The 27,038-nt window shown below is 39.2% G+C and overlaps 1 protein-coding gene across 4 annotated transcripts in view; it reads right to left on the bottom strand.

Moving 5' to 3' along the window:
• LOC130090616 (uncharacterized) overlaps positions 1 to 8,478 on the bottom strand; it is a 145,557-nt gene extending 137,079 nt beyond the window's left edge. The window contains exons 1-6 of one of the 4 annotated variants that reach the window (XM_056258067.1): positions 8,069 to 8,478; positions 7,836 to 7,892; positions 5,251 to 5,619; positions 5,006 to 5,062; positions 3,594 to 3,956; positions 3,355 to 3,402 (exon numbers count right to left, since the gene is read on the bottom strand). In XM_056258067.1, coding sequence (XP_056114042.1) covers positions 3,355 to 3,402; positions 3,594 to 3,956; positions 5,006 to 5,062; positions 5,251 to 5,619; positions 7,836 to 7,892; positions 8,069 to 8,366 — 1,192 coding nt within the window. In that variant the 5' untranslated portion in view covers positions 8,367 to 8,478. Of the gene's footprint in view, positions 1 to 2,718; positions 2,720 to 3,354; positions 3,403 to 3,588; positions 3,957 to 5,005; positions 5,063 to 5,250; positions 5,620 to 7,835; positions 7,893 to 8,068 lie in introns of all 4 variants that reach the window. The other 3 variants (XM_056258066.1, XM_056258069.1, XM_056258068.1) reach the window with 3 other exon arrangements.
• Between the last annotated feature and the right edge of the window lie 18,560 nt (positions 8,479 to 27,038).

The raw sequence follows: 27,038 nt of genomic DNA, 5'->3' as shown, positions 1-27,038 counted from the left end.
ACGTTCATGGGTCATATCCGATCTGTGCCACATGAGAGGAAAAAATCGGATTTGTGTCACTTGAACCATGCAGTGTAAATGGGGCCTACTTCTCACTCATAAATGTATATAAACTGCAGAAGAGAGGTTAAACAAAAATGTTAGCTTAGAAGGTCAGCAGGTTACGTAAGACTTCGCTGCTCTCAGCAACTTTATCAATAATGTTGTCAATGTCAATTCCAACACGTATCTCCCTCTCAGTTGACATTAACACGGAAGCCTCAAGGTGTTCCTGATCAATAGAGGTCCTAAGTCTGTTCTTCACAAGCTTCAGTGTGGAGAAGCTTCTTTCACAGGCTACTTGTGTCACAGTCAACAAAAATACAGTATGTAGTAGGGGTGGAACGGTACATGTATTCGTATTGAACCGAAACGGTACGGGCGTCACGGTTCGGTGCACGAATTTGCACGCAGAATACACGGTACAAATAAAAAAAAAACTCTTAAATAGCGATGAATTTCGCTCTATTCGCTTTTGGTGTGACTGTGAACGCAGCAATGAACAGGCTGCGATCAAGATTGCAATGCAGGAGTGTGTGTGTGTGTCCGTGTGCGCGAGAGAGAGAGAGAGAGAGAGAGAGGCGCGATGAACAGTGTGTGTGTGTGCGAGAGAGAGAGAGGCGCGATCGAACAGTGTGTGTGTGTGTGTGTGTGCGCGCACGTGCGAGAGAGAGAGGCGCGGTGTGTGTGTGTGTGTTCGCGCGCGCGAGAGAGAGAGGCGCGGGCGCGAATCGCGCGATGAACAGTGTGTGTGTGTGTGTGTGCGCGCGCGTGCGAGAGAGAGAGAGAGGCGCGGGCGCGAATCGCGCGATGAACAGTGTGTGTGTGTGTGTGTGTGTGTGTGTGTGAGTGTGTGTGAGAGAGGCACGGGCGATCGAACAGTGGAAACGTAAAAACATACTCCGTCATTTTTTTCATACAGGACATCATTAAAACTGCAAATTGTTTACTTATATTTGTGTACACTCGCAATAAAACACAACATTGTGCTTTTGTCACACTCTAAACTCTTGTCAAACTGTAACCTACACCTGTTAACAAAAGTTTTTATGGTAGTATTATTTTATACGGAAATCAATTATTTATAATTCAGATGAGAATAAAGTTAGTTAATTAAAATGAAGGAAAACAAATATCTTGATCTGAAATAGCAAATTAATTTTAAATTCATTCAGGTACAATTACCAAACATATCTCAAGGTCTTTTCGTCTTTTTAATAATTTAATTAATAAACTAATTATATAAAACTACTGTCAGTGCACTACAAATAAACTGGTTCTATGCCTTTATTAATAAAACTTATTTAAAAAAATACAAGGCTTAAGACATTTATAAAAATGCCTTCTGCATTTTTGCTTTGCTTTTCACTCCCTTGTACCGAAATCGTACCGAACCGTGATGTCTGAACCGAGGTATGAACCGAACCGTGACTTCTGTGTACCGTTCCACCCCTAGTATGTAGCCAAGTCCAATGACATGATAGGCATCAGTGAGAAGGTTTTATTAATAATAATAATAATAATAAATTACATTTATATAGCGCTTTTCTTGGCACTCAAAGCGCTTTACATAGAAGGGGGAATCTCCTCAACCACCACCAATGTGCAGCATCCACCTGGATGATGCGACGGCAGCCATATTGCGCCAGAACGCTCACCACACACCGGCTTACTGGTGGAGAGGAGACATAGTGATGAAGCCAATTGGTATATATATATATATATATATATATATATATGGGGATGATTAGGAGGCCATGATGGACAGAGACCACTGTGCAAATTTGGCCAGGATGCCGGGGTTACACCCCTACTCTTTCAAAAGACATCCTGGGATTTTTTGTGACCACAGAGAGTCAGGGCCTTGGTTTAACGTATCATCCGAAGGACGGTGCTCTTTGACAGTATAGTGTCTCCATTACTATAATGGGGCGTTAGGACCCACACAGACCACAGGGTGAGCGCCCCCTGCTGACCTCACTAACACCTCTTCCAGCAGCAACCTGGTTTTCTCAGAAGGTCTCCCATCCAGGTACTAACCAGGCTCAGCCCTGCTTAGCTTCAGTGGGCAACCAGTCTTGGGCTACAGGGTGATATGGCTGCTGACTATTTAGACAGCAGGATATGGCAACATATTGCACAGTTTTTGAAAGTTCAACAAACTGTGCTCACCAACTCCAAGCCCTCATCAGCAGCTGAAAGGTTTGCGTCTTCTGCATCCGGCTCCTCAGGAGAGGGAAGCAGTGCCCTACCAACACTGTTTACAGTAGAGGTGGGCAGCTGTTGACCTCAACTGGGGATGTCGTCGGACGGTGGAAGAAATACTTTGAGGATCTCCTCAAGCACCGACACGTCTTCCATTGAGGAAGCAGAGGCTGAGGGCTCAAAGGTGGAGTCGTCCATCACGTCCATTTTGAGTGGATGACGAGTGCGAGACGCCGAAATGGATGCCAATAAGATTCTGAATGGAAAGTTTACTTTTAAAAAGTTGCCAAATGGTTCCATTGACAAGACCAAAGTGATCTGTGTGTTTTGTCGTTGTGAACTGAGCTATCATCATCGCGATAGCAGCACGTCCAGTCTGAAACACCACTTGATGATGGCCAAGCACACACACACAGCTGATGCGAATTCTCCGCCCCCTCGTCAATATCAGGACCTCGTCAGTATTTCTTTCACCCTTTTATTGATGGACAGTGTTACATTGTGTGAGAGATTATTTGCTCCAAGTGAGAATGTTAGTGTGAAATTGAACACAGTATATGCCAATGTTGTTTTCAATAAAAAACATTTTCACAAAGCAAGCCGATCCACTTTTCCATGTTGATAAGAGCATTAAAATGAGAAAAAATAATGGGACAAAAAGAAATCAAAAGACATTTAGAATAGATAAAAATGTGCGATTAATTGCGATTGATCGCTAGTTAACTATGACATTAATGCGATTAATCGCGATCAAATATTTTAATCGTTTGACAGCACTAATATATATATATATATATATTAATGTCTTGGGTCAGTGCCAACGTCTGTGTCATGATCTAGTCTCGTCTTAGTAATAGAAAAAAGGTGTGTAAAGATTTTGTACAGTTACATTTCTTATAATTCATTCAAACATCAAGTGGAGTTAATGCAGTAAAATTACAAATTAATATGTATGGTAAATAATGAACGTGCTTCAGCATCTGCAAATTTCAAACACTGTTTTATCTACAGTCTGTACCTACAGACACAAACACATACAGAATGATAGATTTTCAGGATACATCCCGTCAAAACTTCAACAGTCAGAAGAAACCATAGCGTATACATTACCAGTGTTTGGAGTGACAGTTGCATTATTGGTGGTAATGTCCCTAACTTCTGCAAAAAATAAATAAAATAATGAATTTTAATAAATAAACAGATACAAATATATACAAGTACAAAAGGCACATGTTACTGTATTTACCTTCACAGTGTGCCAAAAAACAGTTAGATGGTCTAACAAACTCATAGATGTAATACATTACAAAAACACCTTCCTGGATGAATGCAAATTATGTTTACTGTACCTGCACAGTATGCCAAAAAACAGCCAATTGGGCTCACAAACTCATAGACGTAGTAATTGCCAGGACAGGCTTTGACTTTAATGGGATTGGATCGGAACATGCAGCAGTCATTCAACCAGTTTCCGCAGACAGCTCGAGTGACCACTCCATCCTCAATTTGTGGATGTCCTCCGTTCAGCCACAGTGGAGCAGCAGTGCCACAACTTAACGTGGCAACACATGTGTCCGGCATCTGAGCGCTCTGATTCTGAATGAAGAGACGGTACCACCCGTGCCAGTTGACCGCAGTGTCACACCATTGGGGTTGATGATTGTTGGTGGCTCTCCATGAATCATTCAGCTCAGTGTAGCTAAAGCAGGGGTCTGTGAAAACAAAAAATCAATTCAAAAATGAAATTACTATTCATACTATACACTTGAGGCATGGGATCTACCTAAGAGTGGAGTAAAAAAAAAAGCTTTTCTTTCTTGCATGCGTTTTAAGTTATATACAGGAAATTGTAGAGCATCTCTTCATTTAAAAAGGACAAAACAGTTGAACCACAAATTTCATCACAAATCCTTCAAATAAATAAATAAATCTATTTTCCATTAATAAATAATTTCTTTCATTGTAGGACCTTGTAGGACAACACAATTGACAACGTAGAGAGATGATGCACAGATGCAGGTAATTCACTCACAAACATTTTTTATGGGGACATTCCATAGACCAAAGATGTGGGGACCAAAATTGTATCACGAACTATGAGAAATCGAACTATTCTAATGTACTATGTACATTAGAATTATATTATTTATGATATGATATAAGTATCTAATTGATACTTTAGAATTATATTATCATTCTAAAGAGCATATAATATATTTTTGGTCCTTTTTCTGGGAAGAGATTGTATAAATTGAATTTGTTTATCTGCTAAAAGTTTATTTTTTCCCCCTAATTTTTACAAGTATAGCATAGATGAGCTATGCATATGCATAAACTAATCATACAAACACACCACATGAGGTTATGCAAAATGTATCAAAACACTGGCTTGTAAGACATATATCTACATAGAAAAATTTTGGCAGTTTTTTTTAAAAATATGAAAATATTGCATGTTGATATAGACAGCATTTAAATACGTCTGTGTCATGATCTCGTCTCGTCTTGGTAATAGAAGAAAAGGTGTGTGTTAAGATTTTGTACAGTTACTTTCTTACAATTCATTCAAACATCAAATGGAGTTAATGCAGTAAAATTAAAAATTAATATATGTTACTGAACATGTGCTTCACCATCTGCAAATTTCAAACACAGTTTTATCTACAGTCTGTACCTACAGACACAAACACATATGATAGATTTTCATGACATATCCCGTCAAAACTTCAGCAGTCAGTAGAAGCCATAGCGTATACATTACCTGCCAAAGTTGTGTTTGGAGTGACAGTAGGATTATTGATGATTATGTTCCTAACTTCTGCAAAATTAGGAAAGAATATTAATTAATAAACAGATACAAATATAAATTACAAAAGTACAAAAGGCACATGTTAATGTATTTACCTCCACAGAATGTCAAAAACAGATAGATGGCATAACAAACTCGTAAATGTAATACATTACAAAAATACATTCCTGGATGAATGCAAATTATGTTTACTGTACCTGCACAGTATGCTGAATGACAGGAAGTTGGGCTCACAAACTCATAGACGTAGTAATTGCCAGGACAGGCTTTGACTTTAATGGGATTGGATTGGAAATAGCAGCAGTTATTTTTCCAGTGACCGCAGACAGCTCGAGTGACCACTCCATCCTTAACTTTTGGATGTCCTCCATTCAGCCACAGTGGAGCAGCAGTGCCACAACTATGCTCATCAACACATGTGTCTGCCATCTGAACGCTCTGACCCTGAATGAAGAGACGGTACCAGCCGTTCCAGAAGCCCCGAGCGTCACACATTAGTTGAGAGGAAAATAGATTGTTGGTGGCTCTCCATGAATCATTCAGCGCAGTGTAGCTATAGCATGGGTCTGTAAAAACAAAAAATCAATTCGAAAATGAAATTACTATTCATAATATACACTAGTGGCATGGGATCTACCTAAGAATGGAGTTAAAAAAGCTTTTCTTCCATACTTGAGTTAAGCAAATTGTAGAGCATCTCTTCATTTAGAAAAGACCAAACAGTTGAACCAAACATTTATTCACAAATGAATACACTTAATTTTATTTTCCATTAATATACACTGCATCCGGACAGTATTCACAGAGCTTCACTTTTTCCACATTTTGTTATGTTACAGACTAATCAAAAATGGATTAAAATACCCCATAATGACAATGTGAAATAATTTTGTTTGAAATCTTTGCAAATGTATGAAAAATAAAAAACCTTACAGCCTCAAGTCTTTTTGAGTATGATGCTACAGGCTTGGCACACCTTTTTTTGGGGCAGTTTCACCCATTCTTCTTTGCAGAACCTCTCCAGCTCCATCAGGTTGGATGGGCAGCGATGGTGCACAGCCATTTTCAGATCTCACCAGAGATGTTCAATTAGGTTCAAATCTGGGCTCTGGCTGTGCCACTCAAAGACATTCACAGAGTTGTCCCGTAGCCACTCCTTTGTTATCTTGGCTGTGTGCTTAGGGTAGTTGTCCTGTTGGAAGATGAACCGTCGCCCCAGTCTGAGGTCCAGAGCGCTCAAGAGCAGATTTTCATCAAGCATGTCTTGAATGTACATTGCTGCATTCATCTTTCCCTTGACTCTGAGTCTCCCAGTTCCTGCCACTGAAAAACATCCCCACAGCATGATGCTGCCAGAGAGCTACTGTCCTGCTCCAATCAAACAGCTGGACCAGCTCAGGCTGTTCAGGGTTACTTAATAATTACAGGCATGTGTGTTGGAACTGAAGTCTGCAGGACAGTAGCTCTGCAGGAGCAGGGTTGGAGTTCCCTGCTCTAGTCCAAATATGTCCTTTGATCTAGTTTTTAAGTGAGTTCAGAAATGTATTAACTTTAGATTCAGAGGCCTCCATTAGAGACAAGGCTTTCAAACAAACTTCTTTCACATTGTCATTATTGGGTATTGTTTGTAGAATTTTGAGGAAAATAAAGAATTTAATCCATTTTGGAATAAGGCTGTTACTGTACATAACAAAATGTGGAAAAAGTGAAGCGCTGTGAATACTTTCCGGATGCACTGTATGATATATAATCTGAGGAGCTTCCATCATCAACAGCAGGGTTTATTGTGTCTCCTGCTGATGAGCCGAATGGGTAGAATATTCCTGGTGCCAAGAAAATGAACAGAAATCATTTCTGTTACCTGATGTTTACATTCACTGATTTATGGGGCTCATATTTGAATCTGGCTGATTAGTAGCGGGACAATTGATGATGCCCTCTGGTGGATGACTCATGTGGATATGACTTTAAAATATATACCTATACATAATTAATAGTCTTGCAAATGTTTTTGAAGAAACAAAGTGCTACAGGTAACAGTGTCTTTAAAAAATATACATATAATACAAAAATATTTATAAGAAAATGAATACAACACCCCACCCACCTCCTGGCATGATTGGTAAACAAGCAAATTTACTGAGCTTGGGATGTTTCTAATTATGAATGTACCATTAATTCAAAATTCCCTGTCCATGGCATTGGAGTGCAATTGTCTGTGCAACGGCATACACTCTAATTAAAATATAATTATAATTAGGTGTTATTATCATTTTAAGTAGTTCCAAACATCGATATATACTCATGCATGATGTTTTAAATGTATGCATAAACTAATCAAACAAACACATTACATGAGGTTATATTAAAAGTATCAAAACACTGGCTTGTAAGACAAAATCTCTTTTATCTACATAGAGACATTTTGGTAATTTTCTTTAACTTTATTTTAGTCGTCTTTTTTGGCAACAATATTGCTATTTGATATAGACAGCATGACGTCTGTGTCATGACTTTGTCTCGTTTTAGTAATAGAAAAAAGGTGTGTAAAGATTTTACACAGTTACATTTCTTACAGGTCATTCAAACATCAAGTGGAGTTAATGCAGTAAAATGACAAATTAATATATGTTAATGAACATGTGCTTCAGCATCTGCAAATTTCAAACACTGTTTTATCTACAGTCTGTACCTAGACACAAACACATACAGAATGATAGATTTTCATGATACATCCCGTCAAAACTTCAACAGTCAGTAGAAGCCATAGCGTTTACATTACCTGCCAAAGTTGTGTTTGGAGTGACAGTTGCATTATTGGTGGTAATGTTCCTAACTTCTGCAAAAAAAAAAAAAAAAAAGATACAAATTTAAATTACAAAAGTACAAAAGGCACATGTTAATGGATTTACCTCCACAGTATGTCAAAAACAGATACAGTAGATGGTCTAACGTAATCGTAGATATAATACATTACAAAAACAGATTCATGAATGCAAATTATGTTTACTGTACCTGCACAGTATGCTGAATGACAGGAAATTGGGCTCACAAACTTATAGACGTAGTAATTGCCAGGACAGGCTTTGATTTTAATGGGATTGGATTGGAAATAGCAGCAGTTATTGGTCCAGTTTCCGCAGACAGCTCGAGTGACCACTCCATCCTCAACTGTTGGATGTCCTCCGTTCAGCCACAGTGGAGTAAAAGTACCACATCTATACACATCAACACATGTGTCTGGCATCTGAGCGCTCTGGCCCTGAATGAAGAGACGGTACCAGCCGTTCCAGATGACCGCAGTGTCACACATTAGTTGAGAGGAAAATAGATTGTTGGTGGCTCTCCATGAATCATTCAGCGCAGTGTAGCTATAGCATGGGTCTGTGAAAATTGTTTTAGAAATCTCTTCATTTAGAAAAAAGAAAAAAAAGCTTAACCACAAATTTCACAAATGCTGAAGGCATAAATGAATATACTTAATTTTATTTTTTCCATTAATATATAGTTTCTTTCGTTGCATCTCTCTCTCTCTCTCTCTCTCTCTCTCTCACACACACACACACGCACACACACACACACACACGCACACACACACACACACACACACACACACACACACACACACACACACACACACACACACACACACAGGTTTTATAGGGACATTCCATAGACCAAAGATGTGAGGGCCAAACTCAGTCTGAAAATTGTCTCCTGAATATATTTATATGTTTTTATATAATTATGATGAATTTCCATAGACATAATGATTTTTATACTGTGCAAACTGTATATGTGACCCTGGATCACAAAACCACAAGTAGCACGGGTATATTTGAGACGAATAGCCAACAATACATTGTATGGGTCAAAATTATTGATTTTTCTTCGATGCCAAAAATCATTAGGATCATGTTCCATGAAGATATGTTGTAAATTTCCTACCGTAAATATATAAAACATTTATTTTTGTGAGTGAATGCAGCACAATCCCGAACATAAATGGACAACTTTAAAGGCGATTTTCTTCATTTTTTGGCACCCTCAGATTTAAGATTTTATAATAGTTGTATCTCAGCCAAATATTGTCCTATATCCTAACAAACTATATCAATAGAAAGCTTATTTATTCAGCTTTCAGATGGTATATAAATCTGAATTCCAAAAAATTGACCCATGTGACTAGTTTTGTGGTCCAGGTTCACATATTCTATCCTTTAACCCTAAACGGTAAACCTACCTCTGAACACAACCGCCACAGAAAACATTCTGCTTTTTTAGATTTTAAAAACGTTTAGTATGATTTTTTGAAGCCATTTCCCTCATAGAGACCAAAAGATGTCCCTACAAGATCATACATTTATTTTCCTTGTAAAAATGTATCCCCCCACCCCACACACAATCTCTGTCTTTTTCTCTTTCTTGATAATTCTTTCAAATATAAAATAGACATAATCTGCTTAATAACTGGTCTTTCCTTTATCTCTCTGTCTTAATTAAAGTGGTATGTGGGATAATCCACAACTCTGTGTACATTACACCATTTTAATGAAGATATACAGTTGTAATAGAAGTTATCCAACCCCCATTACAGTTCAGGTTAATTGGCAACATTTACAAACTTTCAGCTTTTTGCATTGAACAAATCAAACAAACGTAATTGAAATAGCTGAACACAACAAATGTTTCAAGTGGTTTTCCCAAATTCAACTGAAAAAGCAACTGAATTTGTGTGAATTGAATAAACAAACCCGAGAAGAACCTGATAATTTGTAAATAATCAGGTTCTTCTCGGGTTTATTCAATTCACACCACAGATCTGGTACAACCACTGATCTATATAATGACATTCTATATAGATCAGTGGGTACAACCCCATTTCCAGAAAGGTTGGGGCATTTTGTAAAATGCAATAAAGAATCTGTGATTTGTTAATTGTCTTGAAACTTTATTTAACTGACAAATGTACTAAGTTTTTACAAATATTTCCAATGTTACTAACCAACTTAATTGAATTTTGTACATTTAAAACCTTTCCTTTTAATAACATTTTTAATAATTTGGGAATTGAGGATACTAATCGCTGCAGTTTCGCAAGTGACATTTTTACCCTATGTCGCCTGATGTAAGACATCTCCTCAACAGTCTGTGGTCGTCGTTGTCTGATTTGCTTTTTCATGATGGGCCATACATTTTCAACAGGAGACAGATTTGGACTGTAGGGAGCCCATCAGTCACATCCCTTCTATGGTGTAGTATACGTAACCTCTCTGTTCTAGCGCATGCAGAATGAGGCCTGGCGTTGTTTTGCTTCCCAGGAAAGATGTCATGTTTCATCTATGGGACTAAGAACTCGATATCTGTTTTTCCCCAAAACAAGCTGAAACTTCAACTCATTTGACCACAGCACACATTTCCACTGTCTTCTATCTAGACCATCTGAGATGAGCTATGGCCCAGAGAACTCGCCGGCATCTCTGCATATAACTTATGTATAGCTTTCTTTGTATTACAGAGATTCAAGTTGCTGGATGCAGCGTCAGACTGAATTAAAGGAACACTCCGATTTTTTGGGACTTTAGCCTATTCACCTTATCCCCCAGAGTTAGATAAGTCCATACATACCTTTTTCATCTCCGTGCGTGCTATAAGTCTGTTTGACGCACCCACCGCTAGCCTAGCTTAGCACAAAGACTGGATGTAAATGGTTGCAGCTAGCATACTAATCCAAATAAGTGACAAAATAACGCAAACATTTTCCTATTTACATGTTGTGATTTGTATAGTCACAGAGTGTACAAAAAACAAAGTCACATGAGCATAGGCGTCATTTACGGGGGGGACGGGTGGGACATGTCCCCACCACTTTTTGCCAGGGTCGATATTGTCCCCACCACTTTTGAAACATCTCGCGTCACGGATGTACCAATACAAATAAAACATCTCTAGTTAACTACCAGCATTCGTTTCATTCATTTGTTAAATAAGAGGCGATCTAGCGCTGAAATGTGTTGTCTTCACTCGGACGCGCGCTTCAATCCGTTGCAGAGATTCTATTCGTTCCAGAGAAATCACAATTCAAAATGCACACAAACGTGTCCCTGCTTCTCTGGGTTCTAATCCGCACTCGTATAGTTTTTTTTTCCCCTCATCAAAACCGATAATGTTTATCAGTGATAAAGTATATCAAGATTCTTGATATACAATTATCGGTTTTGATGTGGGAAAAAAAACTATACGAGTGCGGATTAGAACCCTCAACCTCCGACACGCTTGGCAAAAATTCTGCCACTGGACCATTACAGTACATACGCAACGCAGGCGGATCTATGTATATATTCACGTAAAAATTCACGATACTAACAACATTATATTAGATCTTAATATAATATTAAATTTAAACCCAAAGTACCATCACATTTTTGGTCGGACATCATCACATCTTTGTATACATTTTTATTTATTTAAATCAGTAAGCTACAGGACATCGGCGTCTTTCAAACCATGACCTGCGCGAAAGAGAAAAAAGAATGAATGCGTCATTGTACCCAGCACTTTTGAAAATGCCCTTCCGAATGCGTCTCTGTCCCCCCCACATTTCAAACCAAACTGACGCCCATGCACATGAGACACAGACATATTTTAACCGTATAAATACTGGGAACTATATTCTCTGAAGGCGAAGCACTGCTACTTGGGCGGAGTGATAACCGCAGCACCTGAGACGCGCTCTCTGCTCCTCTCCACGGCTCGTCTCAGGTGCTGCGGTTATCACTCCGCCCAAGTAGCAGTGCTTCGCCTTCAGAGAATATAGTTCCCAGTATTTATACGGTTAAAATATGTCTGTGTCTCATGTGACTTTGTTTTTTGTACACTCTGTGACTATACAAATCACAACATGTAAATAGGAAAATGTTTCCGTTATTTTGTCACTTATTTGGATTAGTATGCTAGCTGCAACCATTTACATCCAGTCTTTGTGCTAAGCTAGGCTAGCGGTGGGTGCGTCAAACAGACTTATAGCACGCACGGAGATGAAAAAGGTATGTATGGACTTATCTAACTCTGGGGGATAAGGTGAATAGGCTAAAGTCCCAAAAAGTCGGAGTGTTCCTTTAAGTGAAAACGGTTTTCCAAAGAAATCTTGAGCACATGTGGCTGTATTTAACACAGTAGCATGAGGGCTCAAAGGTCACACATATTCAACAGAGGTCTCCTGCCTTGCCACATATACTAAGATTTCTCTGAATCTTTTCACAAAATTATGGTAAATGGTGAAAGACACATTCTTTGCAAACTTGCATTGAGAAATGTGATTTTTTTAATTTGGCACAAAGTGGTTAGCTATGACCCATCTTTGCTTGCAAAGACAGGAGAAGCTCCTTTTTCACCCAAACATGATACCAAAAGAGTTTCAAAGGAGTTTAGCTTGAATATTCTATCATCTTTTCACTTTTATTTTGTCTCTGTCCCAACTTTTTTGAAGCATGTTGCAGCCATCAAAATCAAAATTTGTTTATATTTACAAAATACAACTATGGTCAGTGAAAACATTTGTCAGTTTAAAAAAGGTTTAAGATAATTAAAAAAATTATAGATTGTGGATTTTATTGCTTTTTGCCAACTTTTCTGGAAATTGGGCTGTACTTCAAAGGTCAATAATTACCTGCCAGTGTTGATGCAGATGTTGTCGTTGCAGATGTTGATGTTGTTGGTGCAGATGTTATTAATGGAGATGACGTTGTCGCAGATGTAATTACTGGAGATGTTGTTGGTGCAGGTGTTACTAATGGAGATGTTGTTGGTGGAGATGTTATTAATGGAGATGACGTTGTCGCAGATGTTATTAATGGAGATGTTGTTGGTGCAGGTGTTACTAATGGAGATGTTGTTGGTGCAGATGTTATTAATGGAGATGTTGTTGGTGCAGGTGTTACTAATGGAGATGTTGTTGGTGCAGATGTTATTAATGGAGATGTTGTTGGTGCAGTTGTTGTTTGTGCCCTGGCTGTTAAAGAGAAAAAGAGATGATTCAAATTCAGAAAAAGAAAATTCAATAAAGCACAAAGTGCTGAAACCCTATTGTAATTGTTAATTTTATTATAATAATTTTTCCGCCATAAAACTGATCGGGCAGCCCAAACCGAAAGGCCTAGAGACTTGAAACTCGGTCAGATGCCCAGACTCGTCCCAATCGGCCAGATAGTGGCGCTATAGTCCAAAAACCAAAGAATTGACACATTTTTGCTTAAATGCCGTTTGTCTCAGCCTCATGTGCCTTATATCATTGGAATTCTTGGTTCAAGATGGAAAAAAAAGCCTCAAGGATTTCATTTCCGGTAAGGAAATTTTTCCGCCATTTTGGATTTTGTCCAAAACCTACTTTTGCGAACTAGTACTAGGTTTCTCACCTGATCGGAGCCAATCTACTGCAGAAAGAGTCTCTGGAGACTAAATATCAATAATTATCAATTTAAAAAAAAAAATCGATTCACGGTCGCTAAGGGGCGCACAAACGTTCAAAGTAGGCGGAGCTACTTTTACTAAAATGGCTATAACTCGTAAACAAAATTATATATTTTCACTAAACTTGGTACACATCTGTAACTTAATTTGAGGTCATAGTAAAAAAAAAATGCGGTGATTGGCCACTTGGTGGCGCTATAACATGAAAAAAACATAAAAAGGGGTATGACCACCTGACCGTTAGTCCGATTGACTTGAAAATTGGTATGCAGTGTCTTGGTCCAAGGCCCCATGTATGTCTATGAGGACATTGGCGTATGTCAAAAAACATGGCCACCATCAGCCAATAAAATTTGAGCACCTGTTAGACAAGGTTAACGGAGGCCGATCGAAACGAAACTCGGTGGGCATGTTCGACTCATGGGTCTAGAGGTCTGTAATAGTTTTGAAAGAAATCGGCTACTAATTGGGTCTAACGAATTTTACGGCTCATTAGATAGATCTCCTCATACTGAACAACTTTGCCTCAATAACCACTGCTGTCAATCAAACCGTTCATTAAATATTCACGATTATGTTAAAAACCTACTTTTGCGAACTAGTCCTAGGTTTTTCGTCTTTCAGGTGTGGCAAAATACACTCAAAAGCCTATAAATCCGAAACGAAAACTCAGGACTTTACGAAAATTGGTGGGCATATATGACACAACACAGTAAAGAAGCATGCTACATTTTATGGAGATCGGACCATAGGTGGCACTATAACTGTTAAAAAGCTTTGAAAACCATATATTTCCTATGGTAAATTGCCTGTATTGGCTGTAAATGGTCTTTTCCATCTATGTCACTGGTTAAATGCTTGCTAAATAAAACTGAATGTCTTAAATGCTTATGTGCTTAAATGCCTTAAATGCTTGAACCCCGCTAAATGCTGCTCGCAGCTTTAATTAATATTGTTATTATCCTTTCCACGATAAGACTGAAAATTAAACTGAAGGTAAATAAAAAAATAAAACCTTACTCAGTGCCAGGAGTGATATGAACACCAGCAGCAGCTGTGAAACTAGAGACAATCTCATGATGAAGAAGTCAGAGATAAAACCAGCATGTAGGAGTCCTCCTTCTGTAATCAGAGAGGATTATTTGAGCATCATGCATATTTATAAATGGATTTAAACCAATGTTAGTCTGGAATCTCTATTAATAAAAACCCTTATTAGAAATTACAAAATTCTATAAAATCTTACTGGAGTCATTTACAGTCTTTAAACTGAAACAGCTAAAATTCATCATCAAATATGCATCTCAATTTGGACTACAATGTAAGTAATGCTGTTATACTATCAAACAAAATTGAACAGTTAAATTAGTTTACAAAGAATTTACAGTCATGTACAGTATAACCTCAATAAGATTAGAAAATCTTTATGCTATTCATGCTATTTGTCAAATCATCCACTAACTCGAGGTCAGAGTATCTAGAGGACATTGTTATAATCACCTTTGTAACAGCAAATGTTAATTACAAACTGTTTTACAAGCTACATCTTTTGCAAATGTTGGGGTCTGTGTTTGGACCACCCACTTTCCCAACGACGGAAACCCACTTCTTTTACTTGCGCTTTGGTAAAGTTGACTTAATTTATTAGAATTTGGTTTCAAGAGCTTTTCCTTCCTGGGAACAGTCATAAACTCTATACAAATGAGAGCGCGCTTCGTCAGAGCGCACACTCACCATTCAACGCCTAGCCACGTCGTTCATAGCGGGCGCTTTGCGCACCTCTCAAAAGATTTCGGAGGATGTTAGGTCTCATGGCCTCAGCATCATCAGTACTCCAGCTGGGTCTACTGTACATGCAACCTCTTCAGCGCTGGTTAAAACTCCGTGTACCGGCTCACGCGTGGCAATCTGGCCACTTACCCATCAAAGTGAACCACGGCTGTACCAGAGCCCTGGCTCCTTGGAAAGCAGCCGGCTGGTACCAAACCGGTGTGAGTATAGGCGTGATTTTCAAAGAGGAAAGTTATCTCAACAGACGCATTCAACCTAGGTTGGGGGACCCTTTACGAGGGCAGGCCCATCTCCTGCCTATGGTCAAGCCCGGAGAGGCGCCTTCACATAAACTGTCTAGAGATGAGAGCGGTCGCACTATCGCTGCAGGGCTTTCCTCCCATACCTAGGGACACCACGTCTTGGTCCAGATGGACAACATGTCTGTGGTGTCCTATATAAATCGCCAGGGTGGACTCGGGTCGAACAACCTGCACACCATGGCCAAAAACCTCATTATTTTGAATTTGAATTTATTTATTTTAAAAGGGACAATGCACATTAATTAACATGAGCACTCAAGTCCATCATGTAAATGTGCCAGATTTAGCCATAAAGGCTATTTTTCATATGTAGTCCCTGGCAGGTTGATGGTAAAATCCACAAGTCCATAAAACCTATTAAAAAAACCAACAACAACATAAAAACACATTCCAACAAGCATAACCATAATCAAAGCATATTAATACAAATACAGAATGACTTTAGATATAATGAGACAAACACAAGGCACTTCTCTATTATGAAAACATAATTGATTATCCAATAACCATTGTTTTATGGATGCAGAAAAAGAAGTAAAAGATGTAATATTTCTTAAATTTGTAGGTATAGTATTCCAGGCATGTGTAGCTCTAATCGAAAAAGCTGACTGCCCAAAAGCACTCCTCCTATATGGTATTATACAGTCCCTCGTTGTAGCTCTAGTAGATGAGTTAGGCCTATGATTTTGTCTAATAAACTCATTAAGTGGAGGTGGGGCCATACCATGCAAAAGTTTAAACAAGTAAAATATCCACAAATTTAATCATATTTTCCCAATTTAAGAACTCATATTTAGTTACAATTGTACAATGAAGATATAAATTAGACCTTTTATCCAAAATTTTCGAAGCCTGCTTATAGAGTCTTTCGATTGATTGTAATGTAGTTCCCCCTGTCTGCGTCCAGCTGGTAAGCAGTAATTCATATGTGAAAAGATCATGGCATTAACATATAACTTTGAAGCCTCGGTGGTTAAATTATTTCTAATGTGTCTAAAATTGACCAGATTAAATTAAATTGTATTCCCAACTTTTATTCCCAACTTTTCCCAACATGTTTTTTTAAATATAAGTTGTGAATCTATTATTATGCCTAAATACTTGTACTCATGGACTACTTATCATTTTATTCCTGATATGACATCCGAATCTGTCTCTCTATTTGCAGACTTTGATAAAAACATACAGTTTTACTAACATTAACATGTAAACATTATTTTTTTAACCAATTAGAGAGGTTGACCATTGCAGCTGATAATTGTTCTGCAGCTTGCTTTTTGTTTTTAGCATACACATATACACTCACCTAAAGGATTATTAGGAACACCTGTTCAATTTCTCATTAATGCAATTATCTAATCAACCAATCACATGGCAGTTGCTTCAATGCATTTAGGGGTGTGGTCCTGGTCAAGACAATCTCCTGAACTCCAAACTGAATGTCAGAATGGGAAAGAAAGGTGATTTAAGCTATTTTGAGCGTGGCATGGTTGTTGGTGCCAGACAGGCCGGTCTGAGTATTTCACAATCTGCTCAGTTACTGGGATTTTCACGCACAACCATTTCTAGGGTTTACAAAGAATGGTGTGAAAAGGGAAAAACATCCAGTATGCGGCAGTCCTGTGGGCGAAAATGCCTTGTTGATGCTAGAGGTCAGAGGAGAATGGGCCGACTGATTCAAGCTGATAGAAGAGCAACTTTGACTGAAATAACCACTCGTTACAACCGAGGTATGCAGCAAAGCATTTGTGAAGCCACAACCTTGAGGCGGATGGGCTACAACAGCAGAAGACCCCACCGGGTACCACTCATCTCCACTACAAATAGGAAAAAGAGGCTACAATTTGCAAGAGCTCCCCAAAATTGGACAGTTGAAGACTGGAAAAATGTTGCCTGGTCTGATGAGTCTCGATTTCTGTTGAGACATTCAGATGGTAGAGTCAGAATTTGGCGTAAACAGAATGAGAACATGGATCCATCATGCCTTGTTACCACTGTGCAGGCTGGTGGTGGTGGTGTAATGGTGTGGAGGATGTTTTCTTAGGACACTTTAGGCCCCTTAGTGCCAATTGGGCATCGTTTAAATGCCACGGCCTACCTGAGCATTGTTTCTGACTATGTCCATCCCTTTATGGCCACCATGTACCCATCCTCTGATGGCTACTTCCAGCAGGATAATGCACCATGTCACAAAGCTCGAATCATTTCAAATTGGTTTCTTGAACATGACAATGAGTTCACTGTACTAAAATGGTCCCCACAGTCACCAGATCTCAACCCAATAGAGCATCTTTGGGATGTGGTGGAACGGGAGCTTCGTGCCCTGGATGTGCATCCCACAAATCTCCATCAGCTGGAAGATGCTATCCTATCAATATGGGCCAACATTTCTAAAGAATGCTTTCAGCACCTTGTTGAATCAATGCCACATAGAATTAAGGCAGTTCTGAAGGCGAAAGGGGGTCAAACACAGTATTAGTATGGTGTTCCTAATAATCCTTTAGGTGAGTGTATAACCGTGTCATCAGCATACATCTGACAGTTAACAGTAGATTCACAAACATCCGGCAGGTCATTAATGTACAAACTGAACACCAACGGTCCCAAAATTGAACCTTGGGGTACACCAACAGAATTAATAACTATTTGTGAAGTATTGCTTACCCGCACACACTGTTTTCTATCAACAAGGTATGATCTTATCAATTAAATTTCCTCTGGTGAAAAATTATAATTTGATAACTTATTAATTAAAATCTCATGATTTACTGCATTAAAGCTCTCTTTAAATCTAGATAGACAATTCCCACCTCACCTCCTTTGTCCAATTTAGATTTTATATTTTCTAAAAGAAAACAATTATCAGTTTCTGTAGAGTGATACTTTCGAAACCCAAATTGCATTGGATGTAAAGAGAATGGAGTACTATTCAAATGTAATATTATCTGTTCAGAAATCCATTCTTCTGCAATTTTAAATATTATTAATAATAATAATAATATGTTTCATCAAAACTAACTTTAGCTGGAAATAACATTATTCAAAAATCGCTATAAAGCCAAAACAATCTCTGTTACCGTAAATTGTGTTTATCTCTGTAAAGCTGCTTTGAAACAATCTACATTGTTAAAAGCGCTATATAAATGAAGATGACTTGACTTGATATAAAAAAATGCAGTACAACTTAAGAATTATGACATTCAGAAAATAATTGAGTTTTGAGCATGGATTTGAGTTCAGAAATAGTATTAACAGAACAGAGTGATCGGGGGAGAGAGTTCCACATTTTGGGTGCAACGACACTGAATGATCTGCCCCCCATTAAAGCAAGGCGATGCCGAGGGACGACGAGAAGGCTAGAGTCAGAGGATCGTAGAGTGCGAGTCAGGGTGTAGGGGTGGAGCAGGTTACAGAGACAGGGGGAGCCAAGCCGTGCAGAGATTTAAAAGTGAGAAGGAGAATTGATACTGCTGGTAGGATACTAATTGGTCTATAATTGCTAATATCCATGTGATCACCTGTTTTGAACACTGGTGTAATTATTGCATTCTTCCAAACACTTGGAAACACTCCTTCATTTATAGACCAATTAACAATCTTTAAAATGGGAGGAATGAGCACCTCCTTATAAGTTTTAATAAACATTGTATCCATCCCATATATATTCTTTGCTTTTGAACTATTAAGAGATGAGATAATCATATGTACTTTAGAATTAGACAGTTCTCTAAAATTCAAAATTGGAGCATTAAAATGGTGTAACTACGTCATTTAAACTAGGTACCTTCTGAACCAAAGACTTTGTAGAATCTATCAAATAATTATTAAAAGCTTCTGCCACCTTATTTGGATCATTAGTCATATTTCCCTCTATTTAACTCTATTGTTTTATGTATGTTATTAGATTTTCCAGTTAATTTCTTTAAATTCTGCCATATTACTTTGGTATTTCCTATAGCTTCACTGATGGCCTTAATGATCCATCTTAGACCTGAGAGCTAACTTAAGAGCAAGATCCCTTTGTTTCATGAATGAACGGATTTTTTCATTTAACCTTGGTAAATATTCTCTTTGTCCTGGTTTACATTTCACTTTCCTTGTTTAACTGTCTATAATTGTTTGAATTTCAGTCATGAAAGAATTACAGTTTTCATCTATACTCTTATATATATATATAAAAAAAACATTCCACTCTATTTCTTTAATTGCGTTTTCAAAATTATCTAACTGACTTAAGTATTTTATACTTTTCTACCTTCTTATCAAGTGTTAAATTAGACCTTTTAGTAAGCTTTCTTACAATCATAATCATATTGTGGTCAGACAATCCTGTTACCAGATTACCAGAGGAATTAGTTATCCTAGTTGGCCCTTCAATAATCTACTGAAAATCAAAATGACTTACTATACTTTTTAGTTTCTTCCTTTGTACTTTTTCATTCCAGTTTATGTTAAAATCTCCTAATATAATAATCTCATTATTGGCATTGCACTCTTTAATAAGAGTGTTTCATTTTTCATGAAATACAGTCATTGAAGATGGTGGTCTATAAATTCCAATTACAGTACTTTCTGATGTGAACTGGCTGATTTCTAACTTTTTTAACTCAATTGCGAGGTCGAGTTACTTTGAGAACTTTCTATTCACTCTGAGGGAGTGTGTTCTTTGTGCTGAATACACTGAAGGACAATATAAGAACTGAAAAAAAACTGAATCTGTATGGTTTTGGTGACATTATTATTTTTCTCTACACAGTTTGCAATATTTTGTTTGAGATTCTATTGATGCTGTGCATTTTAATGTCAATTTACATTTTCTTGGTTACAGTGTGAATGTTACGGGGTTGTACTGTTGTTTATGCGAATGCACATTTACTGTGATGGCTTACTACCCAGACTTTAAGACTGACTTAACCTACTCATTACCAGATTCTGTTCCCAGACAGAGACACAAGTCAGCTCGGCATGCTGTCGTGGGTCTGGAGACTCAAGTGGAACTTCTACAGGCTGAAGTATCTGTCCTGCAGAAATGTCTAAATGACTCTCTTGAGTTACAGCAGAGCATATTAAGACAGTGGGGACCACCTGATGTAAACACCCTTGCAGCGCCACATGATCAGCTACCTCCGACGGCTAGTTCTACGCCACATATCCGTGTCTCCACAGGCCAGGTGCCATCACAAGGTACGACTACTGCTAATGTTTCCCATAGACATTTGACATGCTCACCACAGGCAAATTGTTGCGATGTGAGTAATACCAGTACAATCCTTGCACCTGTACTGCACCAGTCAAGGCTTGAGCCACCTGTATTCACGGGTGATGGACATGTAAGCCCAGAGGACTGGCTCCAATCAGTAAATGTTTACAGAACCTCGCTTGACTTAACTGATGCCCAAATCCTTCTAAAGCTGCCACGGTTCTTGACGAAGGAACCAAAGAAATGGTTCACTGTCCTTGACTCACATGTTGTCACATGGTCACAGTTCTCTGATTTCTTCAGGACAGTCTTTCTTCCTTCGAACAGTCAGGAGCAGATATTAAGAGGCATCTTAGATCGCATACAGAGCCCTGAAGAGCCCCTACATACCTTTGTGGCCCACATGCTAAGTGAGTTCAAGAAGCTAAAAAAAAACCACCAGAGCAAGAACAAATTGACCTCATTACTAAACATGCCCTTGAAAAATACAGAGTTGCACTCTATGGAACTTCTGTCTCCACAGTCATGGATCTCCTTCTGAGAGCTCATGAGCTCTATGTAGTCATTGGACCAAGTGGTTGTTCCCCAACTTCAGTGCAGAGTAAAGCTAAGCTTGTTAAAGACACTTACTGTTACAAGTGGCTTCACTTCAGTCTCCTGGTGTGCGTTCAGGACCTTTTCCTGATACAAGAGACAGAAACAGATTTGACAGCTGTGATGTAGGTGAAAATACCCCCCTTTGTCACGCATCAGGGAAACTACAAAGGGGGAGGAAGATTCACGGAGGCAATCCTCCCTCCAGGAAATAAATTCGCCCTGAATTGACTTACTGCACTGTTCCTGCACAACCTGTCCTATGTCATGTGGAGGATCCCACATCCTCTTCCTATTGGAGCACCCCATTTACTGTTAAAGTTAACCTACGTGGCCAGGTGCTGGATGCTACAATTGACACTGGCGCATCACTTTCTGCAGTGCAGGCAGACATTATTCACAATCATGGTGGATTGAAGGGTAGAGTTCAGCCATGGACTTCTCCCCCTATACAACTGGCAGATGGTGGAGCATGCCAGCCAGTGGGGCTTACATGGTTGGCTTTTGGCTTCATGGGTCAGCGGTTTTATCATTGGTTTGCTATTGTGCCACGCCTTTCCTCTACATTGGTCCTAGGGATGGACTTCATGTTGCGTGCTTCCATTTCCATTCACGTCCCATCTACACTTGGCGCCATGACCAAGTACTGCGATGTTTGGCCTTAGCATTGGAAGACAGGATGCTGGAGTCTGTCATGTTTAGGGTTGGGTACCGAAACTCGGTGCCAATAGGGAACCGGTTCCGACGTAAACGGTAGTAACCAGACCGAATAAGAACGACAATTTCGGTGCCTGACCTAATTAGGCACACACACACACGCACAGTCTCTTCTGTCTCGCAAGCGCGCTCTTGCTCGCAAGGTTTGGCTGCATTTCACGTGTAAAATTACGCGTCAGCGCCGCCTCGACGCACTTACATCGACATGCGCGCCATCTGCTCCTCAGATTTCTCTGTCGAAAAAGGAAGCTGGTCGGCAGCGCGAGGAGCTTGGCAGCGTCTCGTTCCCTATTGAGAGAACATAGGTTACACCAGTAACCAGATAAGTTCTCTTTCATAGGTTCACTCAACGCTGTGTAGCTAAGAAGCAGTGGATTTGTATTTGTAGGCTGCTGTATCACGTGCCGTTTGAACTGACGCGCTACAGCGATGTCACATTTTAAAGAGCCAAAACGTTATTTATTGTGTGAATCTCGTAAAAGATATTGACAGAATCTGACAGCTGTGGATTTGTTCCATATCAAAAGTAACCTTCTCTGTCTTGTCTCTCGATGTCCTCTTTGTCCGCGATTTTTGCTTTATTTGATATTATGTAAATGTGTAAAATGTAATGTAAAAATTTGTAGTTTATATTGGTTTTATTATTACCATATGTTACTTGTATTTATATTGTTTAAAGATTTAAGTTAATATTGTGCCCAGTTTGGCCCTGTAAATAAAAGGGTATTATTTTTGATAAAGTATGTGCGGTTTAAAGTACCGTTTCAAGAACCGTTTAAGCACCGGAACCGTTTAATAAATACAGAGTAGGTACTGGTATCGGATAACCCAACCGATACCCAACCCTAGTCATGTTGTAAATATGCAGCCTTTCCACACTCGAAACTTGTGTGACAGTAACATGATGAATGTGCTCAGGTTGCATCTGAAACCTTTGATGGATCTGATGAATGTCAGCAAACAACTCAGTTGAATGGGGACATATCTCAAGAGTCATACACTGCTCTACCCGATGAGAACTTTGATTGTTTACTGACACTGTTCATGACATTGACATTTGTGAGTCTATAGGTAGTACATACCTCCCTAACTTTGACCTTGCCCCACAGAGTCCTTGTTACAATCTCAGACCTAGGTTAGCCCCTAGAATTACTTCCGGTTGGTCAGACAGTGGATGGACTAATGAGTATTATACTGACAGATGCTAGTTAGAAGACATTTACAATGCTACAAAATATTTTATATTTCAAATAAATGCTGTTCCTTTGAACTGTCTATTCATATATTCAGTCCTGGAAAGATATAGCCTATCATGGTTTCTATAAAAATAAATAATACAACAAAAACATTGATAATAATCATAAATGTTTCAGCAAATCAGCATATTAGAATGATTTCTGTAGGATCATGTGACTCTGAAGACTGGAATAAAGATGCTGAAAAAACAGCTTTACATCACAGGCATAAATTACATTTCAAACTATATTCAAGTAGAAAGAAAACATTTATTTTAAATTACACCTACAGGTATATGATTGGCAGAAAAACATTTAATTATAAATACTATACTGTATATAAAGGTAAATATTGTTTGAATGTTGATGTATTTTATCATTTTGCGGTCATAAAATCATAAAAGCAACAAATTGATTTATTGCATTGTTACATTGTATCATCTCAACTTATATACATAATTTTTTATTTTAATCTATTGAACAAATAAGGATATATAGTCTAATTTGATAATATATTTCATGGAGCTTAATCATTAAGAGAAAGATTTGACTTACCTCAGACTGCTTCTTCTGCTGCACTTGTAACTGATGTGGATTAGCAGGAAGTTTTGGATTTTAAATGTTTCCTGGACCTGTGTTTAAGTATAAACATCTCCTGGAACGTGAAATATGTAATCAACACATTTTACTTTATAAGGTAGCGTTAGGCAAAATGCCAAAAATCAAATGTTGATCAGGAAAGAGTGACTGATTGCATTTAGCCTAACCAGAATGCACTGTGACATTAAATGTTAGCAGTACAGAAACCAAGTCAACAAGAACTTAAAAGAACAATTTTATCAACTGAGACCTAATTGCATTCTATTTTTTGTTTTGTTTTGTACTTCTATGAGTTAGGCCTTGTCCACACGGACACGGGTATTTTTATAACCGTGACTTATTTTACGCGGTTCGGCCGTTCGTCCACACGGAAACGCAGTATCAGGTCACTGAAACTGAACATTTTTGAAAACCCCTGCCAGGGTGAGGATTTTCAGAAACGCCGGTTACAGTGTTGTCGTGTAGACAGTAAAACCCAGTAAAACCGGGGGTTTTGCCTTGCGACATCAGAGTGTGCGCCGTTATCCGCCTACCCCATAACCAAAGGGGTAATCCATCAGCCGGAAGCTGGTGGCCTCAAGACATTTGGTAGATCTTCACAGCAGGTGGGAGCTGGTGAGGGACTGAAGGACATCAGCGGAGGCGGGGCTGAGGAACTGGCTGATTGAGGAGGTGGGAGAGGGAGGCTGGGCAGGAATTCTGGAGACACAGGAAACACTAGAGAAACAGGGTCGCTGGAGCTGGAGATTCAACGGACGCTGGAGATACAGGGGGCATTATAACCTCCCCACACAAGTCTAAAAATAACATCTACCTAAAAGAAAATTTCCTGTAGTTCCTCAAAAATACATGCCAGAGTTCAAAATACACACTTTCATAGCGGTAGGGTTGTTGGTAGGGCTATCCTCCCAGCTCTCAAGCTCCACAATCTCTCCATCAACGCACGGCTCACTCACCTGGTCAGACTCTGTCGGTGGTCCGGGCTCTGTAGTGATGCTGCTCTCCTTCCTTATCCTCGGTACGGTCCTGTCACTCACGGGTGGTCGATCTCCACTGTCTGCGGTGGGCTCAAGCAACATCTCCGTCACATCGTTCGCTGGTGGGGGTTGGCTGGTTGGTATCTGGCGGCAGTGGTGGAGTGGAACTGGTAAAACTGTCATCCTCAGAGGGACCGATGGTAAGTGGCGAGTTGTTATTTACCAGTTCCCACTCCATGAAAGTGGTGAAATCTTCCTTTGGACCACCCGCTGGAACGTGTGCCTTCAACCGCTTGCTCAGACTGGCTTGGTAAAACGCACAGAGCGAGTGGTCTGGGTAGTGCGTCTGTCATGCCAGTTGGAGAAACTCCTGTATGTGTTCTTTAGTGATGTGACATTTGAACCGAGGCATCGGAGCTTGTGTCGAGAAAAAATGGGCGTGCCAGATGAAGCCGCGATTCGAGGCTTGTGTTGTTAACGTGAAAATCACGTGACTGATGACAAACGAGGCCTCGGTTTGTGTGGATACGTCATCGGTTCGGTCTGAGTGTCGCTTCTGGATAAAGGGGGAATGAAACTCGCGCCAACTTGTGGGTGTTGCAGGAGTAGTAAGCACTTGTAGCGTGTCAGAGAGTCAGAGTTAGAGAACTCTCATTGTCGTTATTGTGTCATATGTGTTAGGGCTGTATATTATTACATTATATCAGGTTAGAATAGTTATTAATAATAATGAATAATTGTTATTATTAATTATAGTAGCTATATTATAGTCTTGTTATATTAATTAGATACGAATATTTGGATTGCTTTGGATTTTTGGTAGCTTAGATTTTTGGATCTGGACTGGACTGCTTTTTAATTTGGATTGCCCTTTTGGATTTGTTTGCTTTTTATGACATCTTCCTTTTTCATGGCAATGGAGCCAGCAAGAAAGAGGAAATCCTCCCCTGTCTGGGCTCAACAGAAGCATCAATTTCTTCATTTATACCCGCTGGCACTGACATTTTATGTTCCCCTGCATCCTCTGTTCCTTGTGAAAGGATATTTTTCCAAGGCTGGTGAGGTTTTGTCCAAGAAGAGGAATTGTCTAAACCCCAACACACTTCAAAAAATTCATTTTCTCAATAAAAATCTATTGCAATCCTTCCTTCATCCACCCCAAACTGTGGTGTTAACTGCAGTTTACTTTATTACTCTCCCTCGAGTCCCTCCACCATAAGCACTGCACTCAACACAGTCACTTTTGTTGTTCATCCTGTCTCTATCCAATATTTTTTGGAATAATTAATTAACTGTGTGTGTGACAGTTGTCTCTGTACAAGTAAATGCAGACAGAGAAATATACACGTTTTATTTCATACCCAGGCAATGGACAAATGTCTGCACAGATCTCTTTATTATTGCAAATGCAAGGTTACAGAGACATTAACTCATATTTAGAAGAAGATAAATAAATAAAACATTGCGGGAGGGGGGCGGGTCATTGGTTCAGAATGAATTAATTTGCCTGCAATTTCTTTGCACAATAGCTAGGTGTCACTAGTGAGCAATGCTGAATGAAGCTTCGAGTAATGAACCTTTGGTTGAAGCAATGGGCTGCAAGGTCTCGGAAGCCTCATCTTGCCATCACTAGTGTTCGTCCAGCTTAATTAGGTCATAAACAGGACACAGGTGAAGGAGATGACTAATTAGACAGACTGGGGGAAACTGGTGCTGCGTCCCAATTCGCATACTATCCGTCCTAAATAGTATTCAAAAATAGAATTAGTACGTCCCAATTTGTAGTATGTTTCAAACACGTAGTGTTTCAAAGAGACCTGGATGGTCTACTATGGCCCTGTCCCAATATCCGCACTTGCGCCCTTGTGCCCCTCAATGCGTGTTCTCGCTAAGGGGTGCAAGACCGTAGAGTGTCCCGATCCTCTAATAGTGTTCTCCAGGGGTGATCATAAGGGCACTTAATGCACCCCTTTCGCAAGTGCGCATCAGACCTCACTTTGCTGTGGGATATTACCCAGAATCCTTGTAGTGTTGTGACGTTTCGAACAGCTAACCAATGTGGGAGAAACTCCGAAGATAAAGGAAGCCGGTATGGTGAAG

Source organism: Rhinichthys klamathensis, unplaced genomic scaffold (genome assembly GCF_029890125.1).
Source record: "Rhinichthys klamathensis goyatoka isolate OS25496 unplaced genomic scaffold, OSU_Roscu_1.1 h1tg000148l_1, whole genome shotgun sequence".
Classification (NCBI taxonomy): Eukaryota; Metazoa; Chordata; class Actinopteri; order Cypriniformes; family Leuciscidae; genus Rhinichthys; species Rhinichthys klamathensis.
This window is presented reverse-complemented; position numbering and strand designations above follow the sequence as displayed.